Consider the following 20254-nt stretch of genomic DNA (forward strand, 5'->3'; position numbering starts at 1 on the left):
AGAACTATAGAAGAGGAGGTGTGGAGTGAGGTCGTCCAAGGGCAGCTCGCTTCACCCACTCCCCATGCCCCAAATTCCAAGCTAAGAGGTAAGAAACACACAGTGGCTGGTAAAATAAAGTGTGTCCTTTTATTTCAAATCAACCAATGTCAAGTTAGTGTCACCAGTTCTGATGGGGGGGGGGGCCTGAGCCCAGGGCCTGGGGAGAGGAGAGATGTCATACCTCCTCCCACAGCCCAGTCCCTTTGAGGAAAGGGCTGCCAGCCAGGGATGGGTGTGTGGGGCTGTCTGTGCCTCCCTCTACTAGCCAGCCCTGGTCCTGGGCTTGCCCCACTTAGCTACTCCCAGGGCTAAGGAGAAATTGGGGGGGGGGGCAGGGCAGGGAGGCGTCCAGTTGGGGTATCCGTGGCCAAGGGTGTTAGTGGGGTCTTCTCCTGCCGCCAGGGAAGGAACTGCAGGGAAAGCAGATGAGGACATGAGTCCCAAAGGTGTGTGTGTATGTGGTGGGCACCCAGCATGTCTGACTCCGCCCCCTAATGCAATGGGGGATGCGACCGAAGCGAGGTGGTCTTGAAATCGCAGACAGTCAGCGGTCTGTGGTCTGTGGTCTGCGGTCTGCTATGGGGCACGTCTGTGACTGAGGTCTCAGGACGGAGCGGGCGGGGCGGGGCCGGGTCGGCCAGGTGGGAGGGGCTCAGGGCTGGGGGCGGGGCCTGGCTCACCGGAGGGCGGGCGCGGGCTCCAGTCGGCCCGGCAGGAGGGGCTCAGATAGACGACTGCCACTGCACGAAGCGCTTGGATTCCTGCGCGCGGAAGGGTGGGGCTCAGGGGGCTGCGGGGAGACCCTGCGATGTGGTGGGGGCGCGGCCCCGCTGCTGTCTCCCAGCCCTGGGGGTCCCACCCCAGTCTTTCCTCCCTCGGACCCTGGAGTCCAGACCTCCAGCCCCTCCAGACTTCCAATTCCTCCCTCCCTTACCACCTCCTCCCTTGCACCTGTGATTTCGAACCCCAGCCTCTCCTCCCTCCGACCTGGGGTTCCAGTGTCCCCTCCCTCCGCCTTCCACCTCCACCCCCCCCCCCCGCCTCGCGGCTTCCACCCCCTCCCCAAGCCTAATACCTGAGGGTTGAAAGGATCATCATCCTCTGTGTCATCATAGTCGTCACTGGGGTGCGAGGGGGGCGGTGGCAGAGAAACAGGAAGGGGCAGTCATCAGGAGGCTGCACCACCCTAGCCCCCCACCCGCCTAGCGTCCCATGGGTCCCACCCCTCCCAGGTGTCCCCTCCTGACCTGGGCGGGAAGAGCGCCCAAGCGCGGGGCAGGCTGCAGAGCGCGGTGGCCAGGGCGCCCGCGGACAGCAGGGAGAACAGCAGCAGGAAGAGCAGCCCCTCCATGGCGTCTTCGCAGAGGCCTCGGAGGGCCACGCCATAGTCCTGGGGGTGGGGGGATGGACAGGAGGGTGTCAACAGCCAGCAGGCAACACCCCACCCCAACACACGCTTGTGCGCGAGTCAAATACCCAACCTCTCCGCGCCTAAGGCGTGAATACTCTAGGAAGTCAATCCCACATAGGACGTGCCCATGGGTTCTCCTGGCTCACGTCCTTACAGAAGGGGCCTGGGGGTGCAGCGGTTAAGTAAGGCTAGCCTCAAGGTCAGCAGTTCGAAACCACTCGCTGCTCTGTAGGTGAACGGCGAGGCTATCTAATCCATAACGTGTTACACCCGTGGAGACCCACGGGGGCAGTTCTACCCAGTGCTGGAGAGTCGCTGTGGTTTTGTTTGTGAGGCTGCTACTGGAAAGATCAGGGGTTTGAATTCACCAGCTGCCTCAGGTGAGGAAAACAGGCATGTGCTTCTGTAAAAATTGGGGCCTTGGAAACCCCGTGGGGCTCTTCTGTTTTGCTAAGGCCCCTTTGAGTCAGATCGACCCATGGCCACAGGGACCTACAGCAGTCATGCTTGGTAAAATCATTGTTAACTGTTCTTCCAGTCGGTTCTGAACCGATCCTGCCGATCCTCACAGTTGTTCAAGTCCATCATTGTAGCCACTGTGTCCGTCCATCTAATTGACGACCTTCCTCTTTTTCGATGTCCCTCCACTGCACCAAGCCTGAATACACGTCCGTCTCCAGGGACTTGTCTCTCCTGACCACCCGACCCAGGTACGGGAGACGAAGCCTCGCCATCCTTGTCTGGAAGCGGCATTCTGGCTGTACTTCTAAGGCAAACTTGTTGGGCCTTTCGGCATCCGTGGCACTTTCAGTAGTCCTCGGCACACCGCAATTCACACGCATCGATTTCCTTCGCTCCTCCTTATCCCATGTTCAACTTTCACATGCGTATGAGGCGGTTGGAAATATCATGGCTTGTGTAAGATATGAAAATAATAGTAATATGTCATTTAACAAGTGTAGGAGGGGGGAAGAGGAAGAAAAAAAGGGAAGCGGATACCAAGGGCTCAAATAGAAAGAAAAGGTTTTGAAATGGATGATGGCAACCTAGGTACAAATGTGCTCGATATAACGGCTGTATGGATTGTTAAAAGAGCTGTCAGAGCCCCCAATAAAATGATTTTTAACAAAAAGAAAGAGAAAAGATCATAGTTAGATCAGTCACAAAGGTTACTTAATTCTCAAACTAACAATCTTGTTCTTCAACCACTGGTTAGGAATTTGTGTGTGTGTGTGTGTGTGTGTGTGTGTGTTGCAGTTTGACTCTCCTACAGGCTCCCTATGAGGCTGACCAGACTGGATGGCAGTGGGTCTGGTGGTGCCATGTTCCCATCTGTAGCCAAAAGGGTGGGGGTTCGAGTCCCCCCTGAGCAACCTTGGAAGAATGGTTATTTCTGGCAGGGCTGCTATGGAGAACTCCACCCAGCACAGTTCTACTGGGAATCACACCATGTTGGGCCCTGGGCCTCTACTGTAAACAAGACAACAGCCAGTCTGAGAAAGGTTGGGGGAGGGACTAAGGCTGGAGATACAATCCGAGCATTGGATTAGGATATGGAGCCTCGGAGCTTTCCTCTGTGCCCAGGGGAAATCCCAGGAGGACTTGCTCAGAAAGGGGCAGGAAGGGGTTCCTCATGGCAGTAGGATAAGAACTAAGGATGGGGAGGTCCTGGGGTGGCATCTTTGCAGCCAGCAAAGAACCAAGCAAAAGGGGACAGGTTTTCATGTCATGAGGATGGTGGCAGAGCCTGGAAGTCAACGTCGGCGTCATTGAGCTGCAAACGTGGAGGCCGTCTTGTTGGCGGACGTCCGGTGTGTGTCTTTTCACGACAGTAAGTGAAAAAATAAGGATTAAAAGGGATATTTCTGGGTTTCTGACTTGGGCAACAAGGTGGTGGGCGTGGTGGAGCCTGTTCGAGAGCCAATGAGGCGGAGGGAGGAGCCCCGGGTGACAGTTTCCAGCTTGACTGCAAACTGGGAAACTGGAAGTTCGTGTCCACCCAGAGGTGGCTGGGAAGAAAGGCCAGGTGATCAGTTTCTGAAACATCAGTAGTTGAAAACCGTGCAGGGTGCAACTCCGCTCTGACCCACACGGGGCGCCACGACTGGGTAAGCCGAGAAGGCAGCTGGCTTGTTTGGGTCTGAAGGCCCCGGTGAGAGAGGTTCAAAGAAGTAGGGAATTGTGTGTCTTGAGTATAAAACAAACTTCATTTCGCCCTTGGGGCAGCCCTGCAATGCAGGGGTCAGACTCCTTGGCCCGCTGTTGGCAACGCAGAAATGAGAGCGCCCAGAGAGGGCAAGCCACTTGTGTGGGGTCCCACAGTCTGGAACGGGCAACCTGAGACTGGAGCCCACGACTCCCGGGCCCTGTGGCTGGTTCAGGCAGGGGCTCCGTGGGAGGGTGCGTTGCAGGGTTGGGGGCCGGCCCACCTTGTGCAGGCCGCGGCAGTGCAGCAAGGCCACCAGCTGGTGGAAGTTTCCCTCGGTCACATTGAGGGTCTCCTCCAAGGACAGTAGAGGTTTCTGCGGTGGGAGAGATAGAGGCTGCTATTACACCTGTGACTGGGAAACTACCTAACTCTGTAGGCCCCGCCCCCAACACAGGAGCCCCCACCCACCCACTGGGCTCCGCCCATGCTTCCAGCCCCATCCACACCAGAAGAGCCTCCCAAATCCATACGAGGCTGTACCTATATTTCAAAAGGCCCGCCCAACAGGTGACCAGGCCACCCCAGTCTTCCAGTCCTGTCTAGGTCTGAAGACCCCCCCAGGCCTCTGACTCCACCCACACTTAGACGACAGGTAAAATGTTCTCGCTCCCCACATATCTGGGAGACCCACCCATTATATCAATCTCGCCCACACTCAGGTTGACAGGTGACCCTCTCCCCAAACACCCAGGTACAAACAGCCCCATTCTGGTGACTCCGCCTACACCTGACTGACTTGCCCTATCTGTTGATTACACCCACAATGTGTCGTCCACACTCAGTGGACCTGGCCCACTCCATGGCCCGCCCAGCCCAAGTTGCCGCCCACACCAGAAGACCTCGCCATAATTGTCCAACCAGCACAATTCGGCGGTTCCACTCACATCTGGCCAGCCTACTCAATTCTTCAGACCACACCCAGAAGGCTCTGCCCAGCCTTCAGGCCCCACCCAGTCCTCAACTTTCCCTTCAAGCTTCATCTCCGTCGAGTGGACTGCCCCACTCCACAGGATCACCCTGCCCACAGGCCCACACCAGAGTGCCCCTTTGCACACACCCTGAAGGCCACGCCCACATACAAGGCCCTGCCCACCTGTGCAGATGGAAACTGAGGGACCGCTTCTCTCTGCAGGCCCTGCAGCTGGGAGTGGATGTTGGCCAGAGCTCGCTGGGACAGTATCAGCCTCTGGGGAAGGACAAAGGCGGGAGAACCCAGCAGTCTGCACCCCCAGTCCTCTCGCCTTGCTAGGACCCTGGCCTCTGGACCACTCTCTTCTCCCCCAGGACCCGGAGGTGTAGACCCCCAGCCCTTCCCTCCTCCCTTCCACTCCCCTCCCCTCCAGCCCTACCTGTTGGAAGGGGTTGGACGAGTCCTGATTGCAGAGGAAATAATAGTTCAGGATGTCTGCAGCAGCAGGAAGAGGGGAAGGGGGAGAGAGAGGGTTATGGGGTGCTGTACCCCTTGAGACCCCTTGGGGGAAGACTGGAGGGGGTGGGGTCCTGTCACTCCACTTCAGTCGGTGCCTCGGCCACTCCTCACCTCTAGAACCCTTCTGTGATCCCGGTGGCCTAGCAACAGAAGTGCACCAGTGCCCCCAGCCCCAATCACCCTAACCCCAGCCCCCATCCTTTCTGATCCAGGTCCTAATTCCTCCTGTCCAAGTCCCCTATGTCCCCCAGCCCTCCTGTCTGAGCCTCCAATCCCTCGTGCCCCACTTCCCAATGGCCCCTTGTCCCAGCCCCTCTGCCCCACAACATCTCAGCCACAGGCTGGTCACTACTCTCCTTGAAATCAGTAGCCAGCCTTGCCTCTCCCCTGCCTGAACGCCCCCTGCATGTCCTGCTGGCCAAGTTCTCCTTGTCCTGGACGTCCAGCTCCAGCGCCTCCTCTGACCCCACCCCCCATGCCCAGAAGAGGTGGCATTTGGGAGTAGGCTGGGCACCAGGACACCTTCGGGAACCCTGTGGGTCAGATCACCTGAACTGAGCCCTGTTTCCTCTTGGGTCAGGTTGAGGATGTAGGTGTCCGGGTCGGAGCAGAAGTCACTGAGGCCCTGAGGAATTGGGAGTGGGGGTTGGGGGTTGGGGTGGAGAAAAAGGATTTCAAACCTGAAACAGATCTGAATCTAGACATGGGCAGTCAGGCCCAGCTCCCCTTCCAGTCTCTGGGGACCCAGAGATCAGGCTCCTCCCTTGGACCTGGAGTCCTGACCCTAGCCCCTTCCTCCCTCAGACTGGGGAGGCTGCCCCCAGCACTCACCACAGCAGTGGCTGCCTCCAGGCCCAGGGAGCCCCAGCTCAGGACAAGAACCACAAGGCTCATGACAGTCATCCTGCAGTGGGGACAGGGGGACAGGGGGATCTGGGTTCTTAATTCCATCTAAATCCCATCACAGCTCCCCGCTAACCTCTGGAGCCTGGAGGATCAGAATGAGGGTCAGGCCCATGGGTGGAGGGGAGGGGGGATGTTGATGTCAGAGGAACATCTGGTCCCTGCCCAGAGAGGCCGGCCGGATGGAGGCCAGCAGGAGCCTGCCAGAAGGGCCCCAAGCTGGCAAGAAGGCAGCCTGGACCACAGCCCAGCTCTGGCCCTGCCTCGCTATGGGGCTCTGCCAGGGTGACTGCCCATTTCTGGACCTCAGTTTCCCCTGTTGACATTCCTCAGGCGTCTCGTCTTTCTCAAGGGAAGATGGCTTTATCTCTGAGAGACCCTGAGGGCGCTCACGGAAGGTTCTCCTGGACAATGTCCACCCAAGAGAAAGACCAGGCAACATGCTGTTGAAGGTGGACTGCTCTCTACAAGGTCAGCAGTTCAATCCCACCAGCTGCTCTGTGGGAGGAGGAGGCTTTCTGTTCCCTTGAAGACTGACAATACCAACAGAGCCCATTCTACTCTGCCCGTTAGGGTCGCTCTGAGTCAGAATCGACTCGGGGGCAGAGAGTCGGGTTTGGGTTGGGTTGGAGGGCCGGAAGAGGGGGCTCGGGGTTGAGAGGTGCTCCAACTGGAAAGCAGGGAGTGTGGTTTCTTGAGACAACCCCTTGGAGACCGTTGTACCCCGATATTCCTAGTGGTGCCGCCAGGCAGCATCCACGTCACCACCCCCGCCCCCCACGCAGGTTTGGTTAGGTCTTTTAGGGGAGTCGTCGAGGAGGAAGAACAGGATTCAGGGCACCCCCAAATTGAAGTTCAAATCCCACTGTCATGTGTCTTGCTTTTTTCCTGTCTCCAATCACGAAGCATTCCCAGCCCCATGAAGATGCCCACACTGAGCGAGGAGATACGTACAAGAAGCCAGGGCCGGCGTTCCCGGGACTTTTCAGAGAGAGAGAGAGAGCTCTGTTAACATCCTAGATTTAAACCCACTAGCCTCTTGGCCTGTGAACACTTAAGTCTGTGCTCTTAGAAGTCACCCCATGTATCAACATGTCCTACTGGGGTGGCTTGCATGTTGCCATGGGGCTGGAGACGTATTCACACCAACAGGGCTGTCTATGGTGGACAGATGTCAGCAGAGGTTCTAGGTGAAGACCAACCAGGAAGACAGACCCGGGTAGCGACTTCCCAAACCCAGTCGGTGAAAACCTTACGGATCGCAGCCCAATACTAAGACCCTTCTAGTGCTGGAGGAAGGAGCCTGGGTGGCGTTGTGGCTGTACACTGGACTGCTAACTGCAAGGTTGGCAGTTCGAAACCACCAGCCATCCCGAGGGAGAAGGAGGAGGCTTTCTACTCCCATAAAGAGTCCTTGCTATGGAAACCCACCAGGGCAATTCTCCAGTCTACTCACTACTCCATAGGGCCTGTCCTATAGGATCTCTATACGTGGAAATCGACTCGTGGGCCGTGAGTGTGGCTTTGGCTCGGTTCAGTGGTGGAAGATGAGTCTCCAGGTGGAGATGAACTCAAAGACAGGTGATGGATGTGGTGCTGGATGCGTGGGGAAGGTGCCGGACTGCTGCTGGTGTAGCAGCACCCGAGAGCAGCCTCCTTTGGGGGGGGGGGCGATGGAGGGGTGGATGTGCTGACCTGCAGGAGCGAACCTGGATATCGTTCAATAGATGTCCAAGGTCCTCCTCCTCATTATCACAAGCAGGGTGACTATTTTTCTACAACCCCCATGGTCTGCTCCTTGTTGCCTTTTCTTGGCCTGTCCCCGCTCCCCAGGACCTGGCCTGGGCTCTGAGTTCTCTCTTTGAACTCCACCCCTAGCACACAAGACACCACCACCCACCAAACCAAGTCATTGAGTCCAGGCCGACTCATGATGCCCCTACAGGACAGGGTGGAACTGCCCCCTACGAGTTTGCCGAGATGGTAGCTCTTTAAGGTAAAACTCTTTACTCGGTAGGAGTAGAAAGCTCAGTCTATCGCCCGCAGAGTGGCGGGTGGTTTCAAAGCGCTGACCCTCTGGTGAGCGGCCCGAGGCGTAACCACTAGGCCATCAGGCCTCAATGCCTGAGCAGGCTGTGTATGCCGTGGTGATCTCTCTGGAAACAGCAGCCGCAGCTGACGCCGGGCTCTCCCTGTGTGTGTCTCGGGGTTTTCAATGGCTGGTCTTCTGGAATGAGATCTCCATGCCTCTCTTCCGGAGATGAGCTACCCTCTCCAACCCTTCGGTGGGCAGCTGAGCACATTCACCAAACCGCATCCTCCCCCTGTCTGCGCCCCCAGGGCCTTCTGGACCACAAGCAGGTGGGTTCCCTGTGGTCCAGAAGAGACATGATTCGCCTCCATGAGAGCTGTGGGGCTGCAGGAACCCCCCTCTCCCCCCCCTCCACACCTTCCAGCGAAGATACATGGCTGAGGAAGGAGGCTAGCAGGGATGGGGACACAGGCGGCACTCACACGATCACCAGCCACTTGCTCTGCTTCGCCAGGCCCAGGAGGGTGAACAGGCAGACCAGGAGCTCTAGAAGCAGCAGGAGGACGTAGGCCAGCCACCTGGGAGCGGACACATAGCGGGTTGAGGCAGCAAGCCTGGAGGTCTGGGTCCCCGGTTCCAAGACTGGGTGGGTAGCCTCCAGGCCTGTGTTCCAGACCCGCCCAGCTCAGGACCCAAGTCTACTCCCAACCTCACCCAGCATAGAACCCGAGTCCACCCCCAGCTCTGCCCAGCCCCGGACCTATGCCCACGTCCTAGCTCTGCCTAGCCTCAGAGAGAATGAGTGGGCAGTACCCCAGATCACACCCCAGCTCCACCCAGCTTCAGAATCCAAGTTCATGCTCCCGATAGCCTCAGGTGGGGCAGGCAAACCCCCAAGTCCACGCCTCAGGTCTGCCTACCCTTGGGGCCCAAGTCTGTTCCCCAGCCCCTGACCCGCCTTGGAGAGGGTGGTCAGCCCCGTGTTCATACTCTGCTCATGCCTGATGCTCCCTGGCCCTGTAATCATTCCTTGCACTGTTCCCCTGCGCTCTGGGCCCCATTACTGGGTAGAGTAGATACCTTTGGAAATGTTGTTACCCCAAACCCCAAACCAGACTGTCCAGCATTCTCAGTGTGCAGCCAACATTGCCCTGGGGCAGCCGCTAGGGGCCCTTCGTAAAGCGTCATGGCTTCAGAAACCCCAAGGAGCGAGTCTTCTGTGTCCCATAGGGTCATTCTGAGTTGGAATCGACCTTAGGGCAGGGCTACAATGAGGCAAGATGAGGTTTTCTGCTCCGTAAAGACGGACAGTCTCGGAAGCCCACAGGAGCGGTTCTGTCCCGTCCAGCAGGGTCACTATGAGTTGGACTGCACTAGATGGCTGTGATTTTTTTTAATGAGTTGGAATCGACTTGATGGCAGTGGGCTTGCTTGTCATTGGTTTAATTTAAGACAGTTGAACCGAAGGCGGCAGCATTCGCACAAGGACACGTGAACCCACTGAAGGATGGATTGTTCACCTCTCTGTAAGAGCTCCCGATAAAACGATTAAGAAAAAGAAAATAAAAATGATTGTGGCGATGATTGCGCAACTCTTTTTATCAGTTAACTTTTAGTTTTTTTAAAATTTATTTTTTGGTTCTTATTCAGTTTTGTTCGCTTTTTTTATAAAAAGTAATGATATTCTTTTTATTAAAATAGAATGTGAGCTAAGTGGATTTTCTCTCCACATCTTAATATTAGGTTGTTTCCAAGTCACCAGAAGAGAAGACAATGTCAGTCTGAGACTCGCACAAGTGCTGAACCCAAGCCTCTCTTTGTTCACTTTTTATTTTAAGCTGAATTTACTCCCGAGCCACGTGGTTTTTGCTTCTTTGGTCTCTTCTGGGAGATCTTCTTCTTCTGTGCAGCCTCCTCTTCTGGTTTAGGAACGATGTGTTTGTTTTCAGTAGGGGTCATCTCGGTGTGGCAGGGGGAGCTCAGGGATGAATCGAGCCCACCATGAGCTCTAGAAGTCACGTGGTGCATCTTGGGGGGCTTGGTTCCCCCGCGTGTGCTCAGTGACCAGAGAAGCCACATCGAAACCCTCCAGTTCAGCATCACACTCTGCATTGTTAAACATGTGCAGCAAAAGTCCACCCTCTTTATGGGGCACCAACTGTGAGTCCAACCCCACCATTTGGCCTGGGCACAGCTCTGAACTCCACCACTGTAATGTCGGAAGGACACACACTGCTTCAGCAGGGGCACGTCTTTCAAATATCTGGTGGCTTTCTAGATACGCAGCGCCTGGAGGGCCTGGGCAGTTGTCACGGGTGTTCTTGAAATGGATCCGGAGATTCTTCGGCCGTCTTGATTGGCGTGATTCTGTGGGGTTTTCTGGGTCCAGATCCCCTCCGTCCACTCCGGGCAGAGGAAGAGTGTTGGCTCCTCCACAATTCTGTTTGCTTATGTTCGAGCCATGGCTGCATGGGTGTCAATAAGGAAGGAACAGGTCACTGAGTCTTTTCTCCCAAGAGGCCACTGGTGGGTTTGAACTGCCGACCTTTCCGTTAGCCAACTCAGGGACAACGACCAAACCAACCAACCAAAACCCACTCGATTCCGACTCATAGCAACTAGATAGGACCGGGTAGAACTCACCCCTGCGGGGTTCCGAGCCTGTAACTCATTATGGGAGGAGAGGCCCTCATCGTTCGCCGGAGGAGTGGCTGGGGGTTTTGAACTGCTGACCTTGGGATGAGCAGCCCAACGTGAAACCACTCGGCCATCCACCGGGGCTCCTCAACTCACCTGTATTCCTCCACAAAGGACACATCTTCGGCCACCTGCAGTGGGCTCAGGGGTACCCCCTGCCAGAAGGCCAGTCCCTGGAGCTGCTGGGCCACCGTCTCAGCTTGACGTCGGGTGCCCCTGGCCGCAGCCACCAGCTCCGTGCGCTGTGAGAACACTTCCTCCAGGGTAGTCAGTTCTGTCCTCACCGCCTCGTCCAGCCTCTCCACCGTCTCAAACACCTGGAGGGACAGTGGGCCTGAGGCCTGTCTATGGAGACCCCAGGGTGGGGCACTGGAGAGCTGCAGTGGGTACCTGAGGAATGAGGTCTGGGGTGGGGTATCTGAGGATTGAGGGCGGAGAGGGTTCTGAGGTCACGCTCATGGGGTTTTATGGCTTTCATAAGGAGTGTGGGGGTTGCGGGGGGCAATCTGGGGTGCCCCTAGGTCTGAAGTCAGCCATCTGTCCTCTTGAGTCTGGGCTCACAAGACTGGTTCTGGAGATAGATCGGAAAGCTAGGGCTTGAGGTGGTGCCTGGACGCCCCATCAGGCCCCAGGGTCCTGAGTCTGCAGACTGGAGCCGAGAGCCCTAGTATCTAGGTCATGGGCCTTGGTGCTGAAGGCTGGCCATATGCTTATATTTTCAGGGTACAGCCAGCTCTGTGGTCCTAACCCCTGCTCTTAGGAGATGGTCTGAGATCTTCAGTCCTTCTTAAGTTTGGTGGGGTGGGCAGGGGATGTCTCAGATTGCTATTTGGGGTTGGAAGTGGGTAGGAGTTTAGGGTGTGTATCTTGAGTTGCAGAAGTAGGTTAAGGTTCTGGGGGGTCCCCACATGGGAAGCCCTGGTGGGTTGGATCAGAGATCGGACACCAGACCAAGTCTGAACTTGAACTTCTGGGTCTGGGGCCCTAAGCCTCACATCTTTTCTCGTTTGAATCCTGTCTCTCTAGGAAAGGTACGTCTGTGTCAGGGTCTTCGTAGGGCCCTTGGCTCTTAATATGGGGATCCAGTCTGAGTGTGGGTGTGAGTCCCAGGTTGAAGTCCAGGGCTGGAAGTGGGTAGGAGTTTGGGGGGTTGGGTTTGTGTCCCAATTTCCAGATCTCAGTGGAGGTTCTGTGGACCCCACATCAGAGGCCCTCAATGTGTGGGTTGGATCTGAGGTTGAACATAGAACCCCAAATGCAAGTGTGAATTTAAACATCTATGTAGGTCTCAGGTCCTACGGCTCACACTGCAGTCTTTGCTCTGCTTTGCAATCCTGTTACATTGGTTAGGGTCCCTCTGACCCTGAGTCTAGGGTCCTTGGTCTTGTCTCACAACCCAGAACCACACCCAGACTGGTTGACCAAGACCAAGGGCCCTGACTGGGGTTTGGAGACAAGCCTCTGGTTGAAGTCCAGGGATGGAATGGGATACGGGCTTGCGGGGTCTAGGATTCAGTCCCAGGTTCCCAAGTCCTGGTGTAGGGAACCAGTCTGGATGAGGGTCTGGGGGGCACGGGGTTGGGGTGGGGGGCAATCTGGCCAGCTCTAGGCGCCCTCACCAGGTAGTCAATGGCGCTGAGCGTGTGGTTGGCGTGCAGCAGTGCAGAGCTGAGTTGAGACACTCCATCGCTGGTCTCACTGTTGCCATAGAAACCGATGCCAATGCTGGCGCTGGGAGGGAGGAGGGAAGGCAAATCTCTACCAGTCCCGGGACCCTGGGGCCACCGCCCCCTCCGCACACACCCATCCCACCTCCCCCTGAGCCCCACTCCATTGGTCCAATCCATCGTGGGAAAGGACCATCTCTTGCCGGATCCCTCCTGTTGTCCAGGCAACGGGAAGGCCTCACTCCCCCAGCTGGAGACACGTCATTGTGATGTTAATGGTGGGTGGAGTGGTGGAGGGGTAGCAGCCCCCCAAATTTAACTCACCCCTCACCGGAGAGGAACTGGAATCAGACCCAGCCCCCCATAAGCCATCCCTCTCCAATGAGAACCACCCCACACCCATCCCTCCCTCCACCCAGGAATACTGAACACCTGTCCCCTCAGGTACACTGACTCCCCTCAGTCCCCGCCCCTGCTCCCCTCACCCTGGGCAGGTCTGAAGTGCAGAGCGCTAGCTGGGGCACCATCTCCCGGGGGACTCGGAGCCTGGCGCTCCCACCCTCCCCCTCAACCCCCACCAGAGCCCAAGCGTCTGGCCAGCTGGGAGGAAAGCAAAGGAAAGTGGGAGGGGAGGGATGGGCAAGAAGCCGGCGCCCCCGCCCCGCCCCTGCCAATACACAGCGCTCCATTGTGGGGGTCTGAATACGGCCCCTGCTCCTCCCCCCTTGCGCGGGGGTGGGGACGCAGGGGGGGGCAAGAGTCCTCACTTCCCTGGGCGGAGAGAGATGGTCGTCCTTACAGTTCCCAGCCACGAGCTACGCCTGGGCCGCCCCCCAACCCCCACCCCATCCCTGGGGCCTAGATCTGACGCCAAGCCCCAGCGCCCCCGCCCCATTGTTTCTAGTCCCACAAAGCACCTCTTGTTCTCTGGCAGCGGGGGCTGGGGCCGTGTCTCTCCCCCGCAGGGCCTTTGTCCACCCCCACTCATGAGATCCTGAGGAGAGAGCTTCTTGGATGTAGGGCGCCCCACCCTGCCCCCAAACTCAGCCGCTCTTGCTCCCAGCAGAGCTTGGGGTGACGGGTGGGTAACCTGGCGTCCAGGCGGTTGCAGTGTCTACCACAGGAATGACCACTCCTTGTCCTTCTCCTTGCTAGCCACTGTGTGTGTGACCCTAGTCTGTGGCCCAGGGCAGGTCCTCCAGTCCTCCAGTCCTCCTCTGTCTCCCTTGGGTATGCCCAAGAAGGACACCCTTCGGTTCAGATGGGTTAGGAAGTCCTTGGGGCCCAAGGCCCACTCTCTCACTTGAGCCGGGAGGCCTTGATGGGGCAGCCCCGGGCTTGGACACACAGTGGGGGCTCTTGGGGTGTCAGCATTCAGTTCCTGCATCCCTCCATGATGAGAGAGGGTCAACCCCATGAAACCCCATTGTGGTGGGACAGACGTGGATGCCCCCACAGGGTTCACAGAGTCTCCAAGGGGGCAATCTTTATGGAAGCAGACAACTCCTGCTTTCACCTGCAGGTAGGTTGGAACCACTAACACACCTGGCTACCAGCCCAGGGTTTCAACCACTAGGCTACCAGAGCTTGTGAGCTCCATGAAAGCCCAGGGTGGAGGGTAGGGTAGGGTGGGGTGGGGTGGGGGCTTGCCTCTCCTGTTCAGTGTCTCCTAGCCTGTGCACTTGCAGAATGAGCAAATGCATGGATGGATTAGGGAGTGAGTGACATCCCAAGTTGATAGTGGCTGCATTTAGCCACTGAGGCCGGGTGCTGTGCATGATCTTATCCGATCTTACTGTCTCGCATGGCAGTGCCCAATCTGTGGATACACAGACTGAGCTCCAAAGAGATCGCATCACCCCACCTACACGGCAAAGTGGGTAGAGTGGAGGGGCAGGGAAAGCGAGGGGTTGATCCCCAGCAAGACGATGGGCCCTGCAGCTGTCGCCTTGGGTTCACACATCAGTGAGGATGCGATCATGTGGATGGTGCACGACCCGGTGATGGTTCACTTGCTGCTATACATCAGGTCTCTGGGAGTCAGAACTGGCTCGAAGGCGCCTAACAACAATCTGGGTTCCAGTGCGGTCAGTGGGGAAACGAAACAGGAAGGCTTCGCCAAGCCGGCAGACCACTGTGGCTACAACCATGGGTTTCCGCACCAGAACCACTGGGAGGAGGGCCAGGGCCGGGACAATGTGTCGTTCTGTGGTACCTGGGGGTGGCTCAGTTCGAACGGACTGGGACCACAACGAACCACAAGGACCACAGGCCCCAGAACTGGTCAAACCCAGGTGCTCCCTCCTTGAGACAGTCATGCTGTCCCTTCTCTGGGCCTCGGTCTCTCCGTCCATCAGAGGAACCCTCTGCTGTGAGGATACAGTGGGGTCCTGCCGCCCCTCCCTGTCTGCTCCCACACCCCGGGACACCACCAGGAAGGCGGGTGCAGAAGTTGGAGAGCCTGATGTTCACTCCCCAGCCACACTCCCACCCCTGGCGGGGGTACCCCATTACCAGCCGATGAGAAGGGAGGCCACACAGCTCCAGGTGACACAGCCTCCCCCGGGCTGGGGGCTCTTGGCCCCTGGTGGCTCCGAAGGCCTGCAGCAGCAGAAGCGGATGAGGTAGACGGCGATGAAAATGAGGCTCAGGCCCAAGCCCAGGCCTGCCAAGGCCACCACCAGCAGCAAGGCCTGGGGAAGGGGCAAGGTTAGACACCTGTGGGCAGCCAGAGGTCCCCTCCCTGCACAGGGCGTTGGGTCTGGGATCTCCCACTGAGATCCCAACCTACTGATGTTCAGGCCAGTGAGGGGGGCAGGCAATGGGGCCCCTAGCCCTGATCACGGGGAGGAGGGGCTGGGTCACTGGAGGAAGGTCCCAACTGGAGTCTCAAGTCTTGGGTTCTGATTCTGCTCTCTCTCCAGTGGCCACTGGGCCTTGGGCAGGGCTGTCACCCAGTCTGAGCCTCTATGTCTGCCCCGTGCCTTCAGGCCAGTGGCGTGGGACTTGGTGGAGGGTCTGCTGGTGTCCCTGGGCAGGGCGTGGTTTCACAGGGTGGGATGTGAGGGCTGGTGGCTGCTCCTGGGTCCAGGCTCCAGGCACCCTTACTTTTCCTTCTTCCTGTTTGACTCCCTGCGTCTCCCACTGAGTCCTGCAGCTGTAAGTCTGTCACCCTCATGGGAGGGATCACACCGTGGTGGGGGGTGGGAGCAGTTGGTGGCAGGCTGTGCTTCTGTGAGTGTGTGTGTATGTGTGCGTGTGTGCACAACTGTAAGATCAGAGATGGAGACCTGAGGGGTGAACTTAGAAGCAAGAGGGGGAGGGGGAGGGAGTAGGGGGGAGAGGAGAGAGAAGACAAAGAAGAGGAGGAGGAGAGGGGGACTTTTGCAGCGAATGAGTCTACAGATGAGTGAAGAGACAGGAGGAGAGAAGAGAGAGATGGAGGCTGACACCACGGAGGCAGTGAGACACAGAAGAGGAAAGAGATGGGAGCAGGGCTGAGACAGAGACCCAGGAGGAGAGGATGCACTCAGAGATGGAAGCTGCACTGGCGGCCAGGGGTGGCGGGCAGCAGCTCATAGTGGGGCCTGTGGGTGAGTGAGTCTGTGGGTGAGTGGGTGAGTGCATATGAGGGTATGTGTCTATGAGTGTCTGCCAGAGTATGACCCTGTGAGTGAATGCCAATATGTGAGCAGGAATGAGTGTGTGAGAGAATGTGTAAGACGGTGAGTGTGCATGGCTATGGTGGTGCTCGGCATGAGTGTGCATGTATGAAGGAATGGGAGAGTGCGTGCTTCTGAGTGTGTTATGAGTGAGTGACCTGTGTGAGTGTGTGTACTGTGAATGTGCATGGGCGAGTGTGCTGTGTGAGAGTGGGCTGTATCGGTGTGTATGTGAGTGTGTATGCGTGTGTAAGTGCATTGTGAGTGTGCAGTTGTGAGTGCATTGTGAGTGTGAGAGTACACGATAAGCATGCATGTGTGAGCATGGGTGAGTGCTGTGTGTTTGTGAGTGTGCATTGTGAGTGCGGTAGTGCACTGCGTGAGCGTGCATGTGTGAGCACGGGTGAGTGCTGTGTGCTTGTGAGTGTGCATTGTGTGTGTGGCAGTGCACTGCGTGAGCGTGCATGTGTGATCCTGAGTGGTGCACTGGGCGTAAGCATGCACGTTTGTGAGTGCATTGTGAGTGGGAGTCCACTGGGTGTATGTATGCATGTGTGTGCATGTTTGTGAGTGTGCACTGTGTGAGTGTGCTTGTGAGCTCATCGCTCCTGCTCATTTTGAGAGAAGGAATCTGCAGATCTCTGTTTCGGGGCCTACCTCCTTGAGGCTGTGAGTGGCCTGGAGGTGTGGGTGTGAGGGTGTTCGTGCAGGTTTGTGTTGACAAGTCAGTGTGTACGTGTGTGAATGTGTGAATGGGAGAGAACACGTACGTGTGAGCGCGTGTGTGAGAGTTCCCTTGTCAGTAAACGTGTGTTAAAGCATGAGCGGTGACTGCACATAAGTGAGCATGGGCAAGAGGGAGTGTAGTGTGAGTGTGTGTGTGTGCTTCCGTGCGAAGCAGTGAGTGTGACAGTGCCTTTGTGTAAGAGTGACGCGTGCAGGAGTGTGGCAAGGAGGGTGCGTATGAAAACGTGAGTTTGTGAAGGATGCGTGTGGCAGCATGAATACTCATGTTTGAGTGCCCTGTGTGTGCGTGAGGGGGATAGTGGGTGTGCATATGAGTGTGTGCGTGTCAGTGGGTGTGCATGAGTGTGTGGGGCCAGCGAGTGAGCACACGTGCAAACAACGCACGAATGTGACAACCATGCGTGGGTGTGTTTGAGTGTGCGTGGGTGTGAGCGTGTGGACCGTGAGTGTGAGTGAGTGTGCCGATGAGCCTGTGTGTATGTCCTGCTGTGTCCACGGTGTTTGTGGACATCTCCGTGTGAGGGAGTGCACACCTGTCTTTCGTGGCTGTGCGTCCCTCCGCTGTCACGCTGACCTTGGGGGTCCTGTGAAGCCCCTCTGCCTTCAGGGCGAGCCCTGGGCCTGACCTGACAGGTGCTGGGACCCCAGCGCGCCTGGGAGCCACGCCTGTCAGTGCGGGGAGGTCTCCACAGGGTGGCCCTGTCCTCAGCAGCCTTGGCGGCTGTGGTTGTGTAACCAGGAGGGACCCGGGCTGTGGGAGAAGGTGGCTGGGTCCCGCTCGCTCTGTGGAGGAGGTGGGATAGCTGGGGAAGGGGGCGGCGAGTCAGAGGGGAGGAGCCTTCAGGGAAGTGCCAGCCTTGACCCAAATAGCTCCGAACGCAGCGCACACTCTCCTTCCGGCCTCTCGGGGACCCTCTCGTGCTTCCACCCTAGCATTCCCAGCCCCCATTCCTGGGGGGCGCTGGGGAGTGGAGTGGGGTGGGGCAGAGTGGGGTGAGGGGCGCTCCCCAGGATCAATCCGAGAAGCTCAGGCACTGTAGGCAGGACCCCGGACTCCTCCTCCTGGCAGGGCTGCTAATCCCTCCACCCCAATCCCCAGCGCCACCCAGCCAGTCTCCTCATTAATTCAAAGTCAAAGACTCCAGTGAAATAGGATCAGAGGACACCCTTTCGCCCGATTAGAGCCCACCTAGGCTGGGCCCCCTTCGCTGGGGACACCCGGTTTCTGCAAGGCTTCTGTCACCACCACGGCCCCCCAAAATCCCGCCTCGTCTTTGCGCCACGATCCCATGGCCCCTTCTGTCCTGGGACGCGGCAGGATGCTGTTTCTTTCCCAACCCTCCTCCAGCCAACATTCTCCCAGTCAGCCCCCCAACTTCCCACAGTGGTTCTCGATCTCACCCCAGACCCTCGTCACCCACCGCCCTGGCCAGCATCCTCGCCACCATTACCAGGTCCCCTCTCCTGGGTCCCACCTTAACTGGGACACATTCGCAGGTCCAGGTGCGATGCGGGGGGGAGAGAGGGTGGGGGTATCTTTTAGGGCACAGTAGGGTGAAACTGCCACCCTCCCCGAGACCTCACCCCCAGACTCAAGCCACAGAGGCATCGAGGCAGCTGCCCTCTCTCTCCCAGATCCAGGCATTGAGGGTAGGGGACAGACCCTTCCCTGTTCCAGGACTCAAGTCCCAAGAGAACCTTGGTTTGAGGGGCTGGGGACGCCTGTTCCGCCCCCGCCCCCCCTCCCCCCAGTCTCCAGGTATGAGCTTAGGCTCCTCCTTCCTCAGATACCCCAAAGTCTGGCCCAGGCTCCTACCGGCCCACCCCCCAGGGGACACTAGGGTGGATCAACTGGTCACCTGTCCCCTTGGGAGCCCGCCCTCCCAGCGCTGACACCCTCACCCCCGTTCTGCCCGCACCCCCACTCCATGCGCCCGCCCCACCGCACCTGCTGGTATTCGTGCTCCTGGGGCGCGAAGCCGCTGGATACCGAGCGGAGCTGGAAGTCGGCGCGGGGCAGCTGGTGGAGGAGGTGAACCCAAGCGGAGGGCCGGTAACCCGGGGGCTCCCCCATGGCCCCCGGGGAGGGCGCAGCGGGGCCAACGCCGAGGCTGTGGGCGCCTCCGGAGTGGAGCGGGGCGCGGGCGGAGCGGGGTCTGGCGGGGCTCAGGGGAGCGGGAGAGGGGGGTGGGGGTGGAGGGCGGAGATTTAGGGGGGAGGCGGGAGGGGAGAGGCACGCGGGCCGGGCGGGGACGGTGCTGCCCCTGGCGGCTGCCAGAGGGACTGCCGGCGTCCACCGCGTGGATCGGTGTGTCTGTAGAGGTGGGGGGTGCGGGGTGGGGTGGGCCCGGGCCCGGGCTCCCTTCTCCCACACCCTGCAGGCAGGCGTCTCCCCTCCACCCTAAGGCCCACCCGCGACTCGCGAAGCTCCGTGGATACCCAGACCGCACACCTGACTTGGAGCTGTCAGCCTCCTTTCTCCGAGAGGGACCTTCCAATCATATACAACCCACCCACCGCCACCCAGGCCTTCCGACTCGGGGCGAGCCTACAGGGGTCCTGTGGGTTTTCAAGGCTGTCAGTCTTTACAGGAACAGACAGCCTCAGCTTTCTCCTGTAGAGCGGCTGGTGGGTTTGAACTTCTGACCTTGCAGTTAGCAGCCCCAAGCTTACCCAGCAGCGCCATTAGAGTTCCTTAAGCAACCCCCCCACCCCCGGGTCGAATTGGTCCTGTGGGTTTCCCAGACTGGAACTCTTTATGGGAGTAGCAAGCCTCGTTTTCCTCCGGTGGATCAGCTGATGGTCTCGAACTGATGGGTAGAAGCCCAACACGTATGTAACCGACTAAAATGATTTGTGGCTATCACGGGTGGGAGGGGTGGGGAGCAGGAGGTTTTGTGTGTGTGTATGTGTTTAGTAGTTTTCTTGATATAATATTCACATAGCATACACGTCCATAGTTAAGTTGCTTTTTAAAAGAGTTGTGTAGACACCATCACCATCAGTTCTAATGCTCCCTCCTACATTCGTGGATGGCTCCCCAATTCCACTCATCCCTCCTCCCCACCCCCCTGATCCACAATAAATTCTTGCAGCAACGGAGTTTTGACCAAGGGCAGTGAGTTTATGTTAGGGGTGGGGGGGCACTTGGGAATGGGTTGTGGAGACTAGTCGCCAACAGGAAAAAGGTCACTGGTGCCATTGTTCCGTCCCCTTGCTGGCGAGTGTCTTGGCGGTCATATTTTCACCACAAGAACAAAACAAAATGAATGCCCTGCTCTTCCCTGCTCTTCTGAGGCTCTCCTCTGTAAAACACACATCTCCAAAAGATAAAAAAAAACAAACCAGCCACCCACATCCTTTCAAAAGCTTGTCTAAGAACACAACTTCTATACACAGACCTTCCTTTGGTTCCCGACTGTAGAAAGAGCCCACCTGCCCATGGAAGGATGGAG

General features: G+C 57.9%; 1 protein-coding gene across 2 annotated transcripts; it reads right to left on the bottom strand.

Annotated features, from left to right (window-relative positions):
* Window positions 1-418: 418 nt before the first annotated feature.
* TTYH1 (tweety family member 1) lies at window positions 419-18873 on the bottom strand. 2 transcript variants are annotated; one of them, XM_075537469.1, is made up of 13 exons: window positions 18748-18873; window positions 14905-15083; window positions 12343-12454; window positions 10820-11040; window positions 8509-8604; window positions 5923-5995; window positions 5641-5716; window positions 5012-5067; window positions 4756-4848; window positions 3883-3975; window positions 1290-1432; window positions 723-803; window positions 419-452 (listed from the first exon to the last, which is right to left on the bottom strand). In XM_075537469.1, the coding sequence occupies exons 1-13, from the start codon at window positions 18871-18873 to the stop codon at window positions 419-421; spliced, it is 1383 nt and encodes a 460-aa protein (XP_075393584.1). The 2 variants fall into 2 exon arrangements, with proteins under 2 accessions (XP_075393584.1, XP_075393585.1); XM_075537470.1 differs by lacking the exon at window positions 419-452 and adding an exon at window positions 1118-1163 and having other exon boundaries at window positions 765-803.
* Window positions 18874-20254: the final 1381 nt, after the last annotated feature.

Source organism: Tenrec ecaudatus, chromosome 18 (genome assembly GCF_050624435.1).
Source record: "Tenrec ecaudatus isolate mTenEca1 chromosome 18, mTenEca1.hap1, whole genome shotgun sequence".
In the NCBI taxonomy this organism is placed as follows: Eukaryota; Metazoa; Chordata; class Mammalia; order Afrosoricida; family Tenrecidae; genus Tenrec; species Tenrec ecaudatus.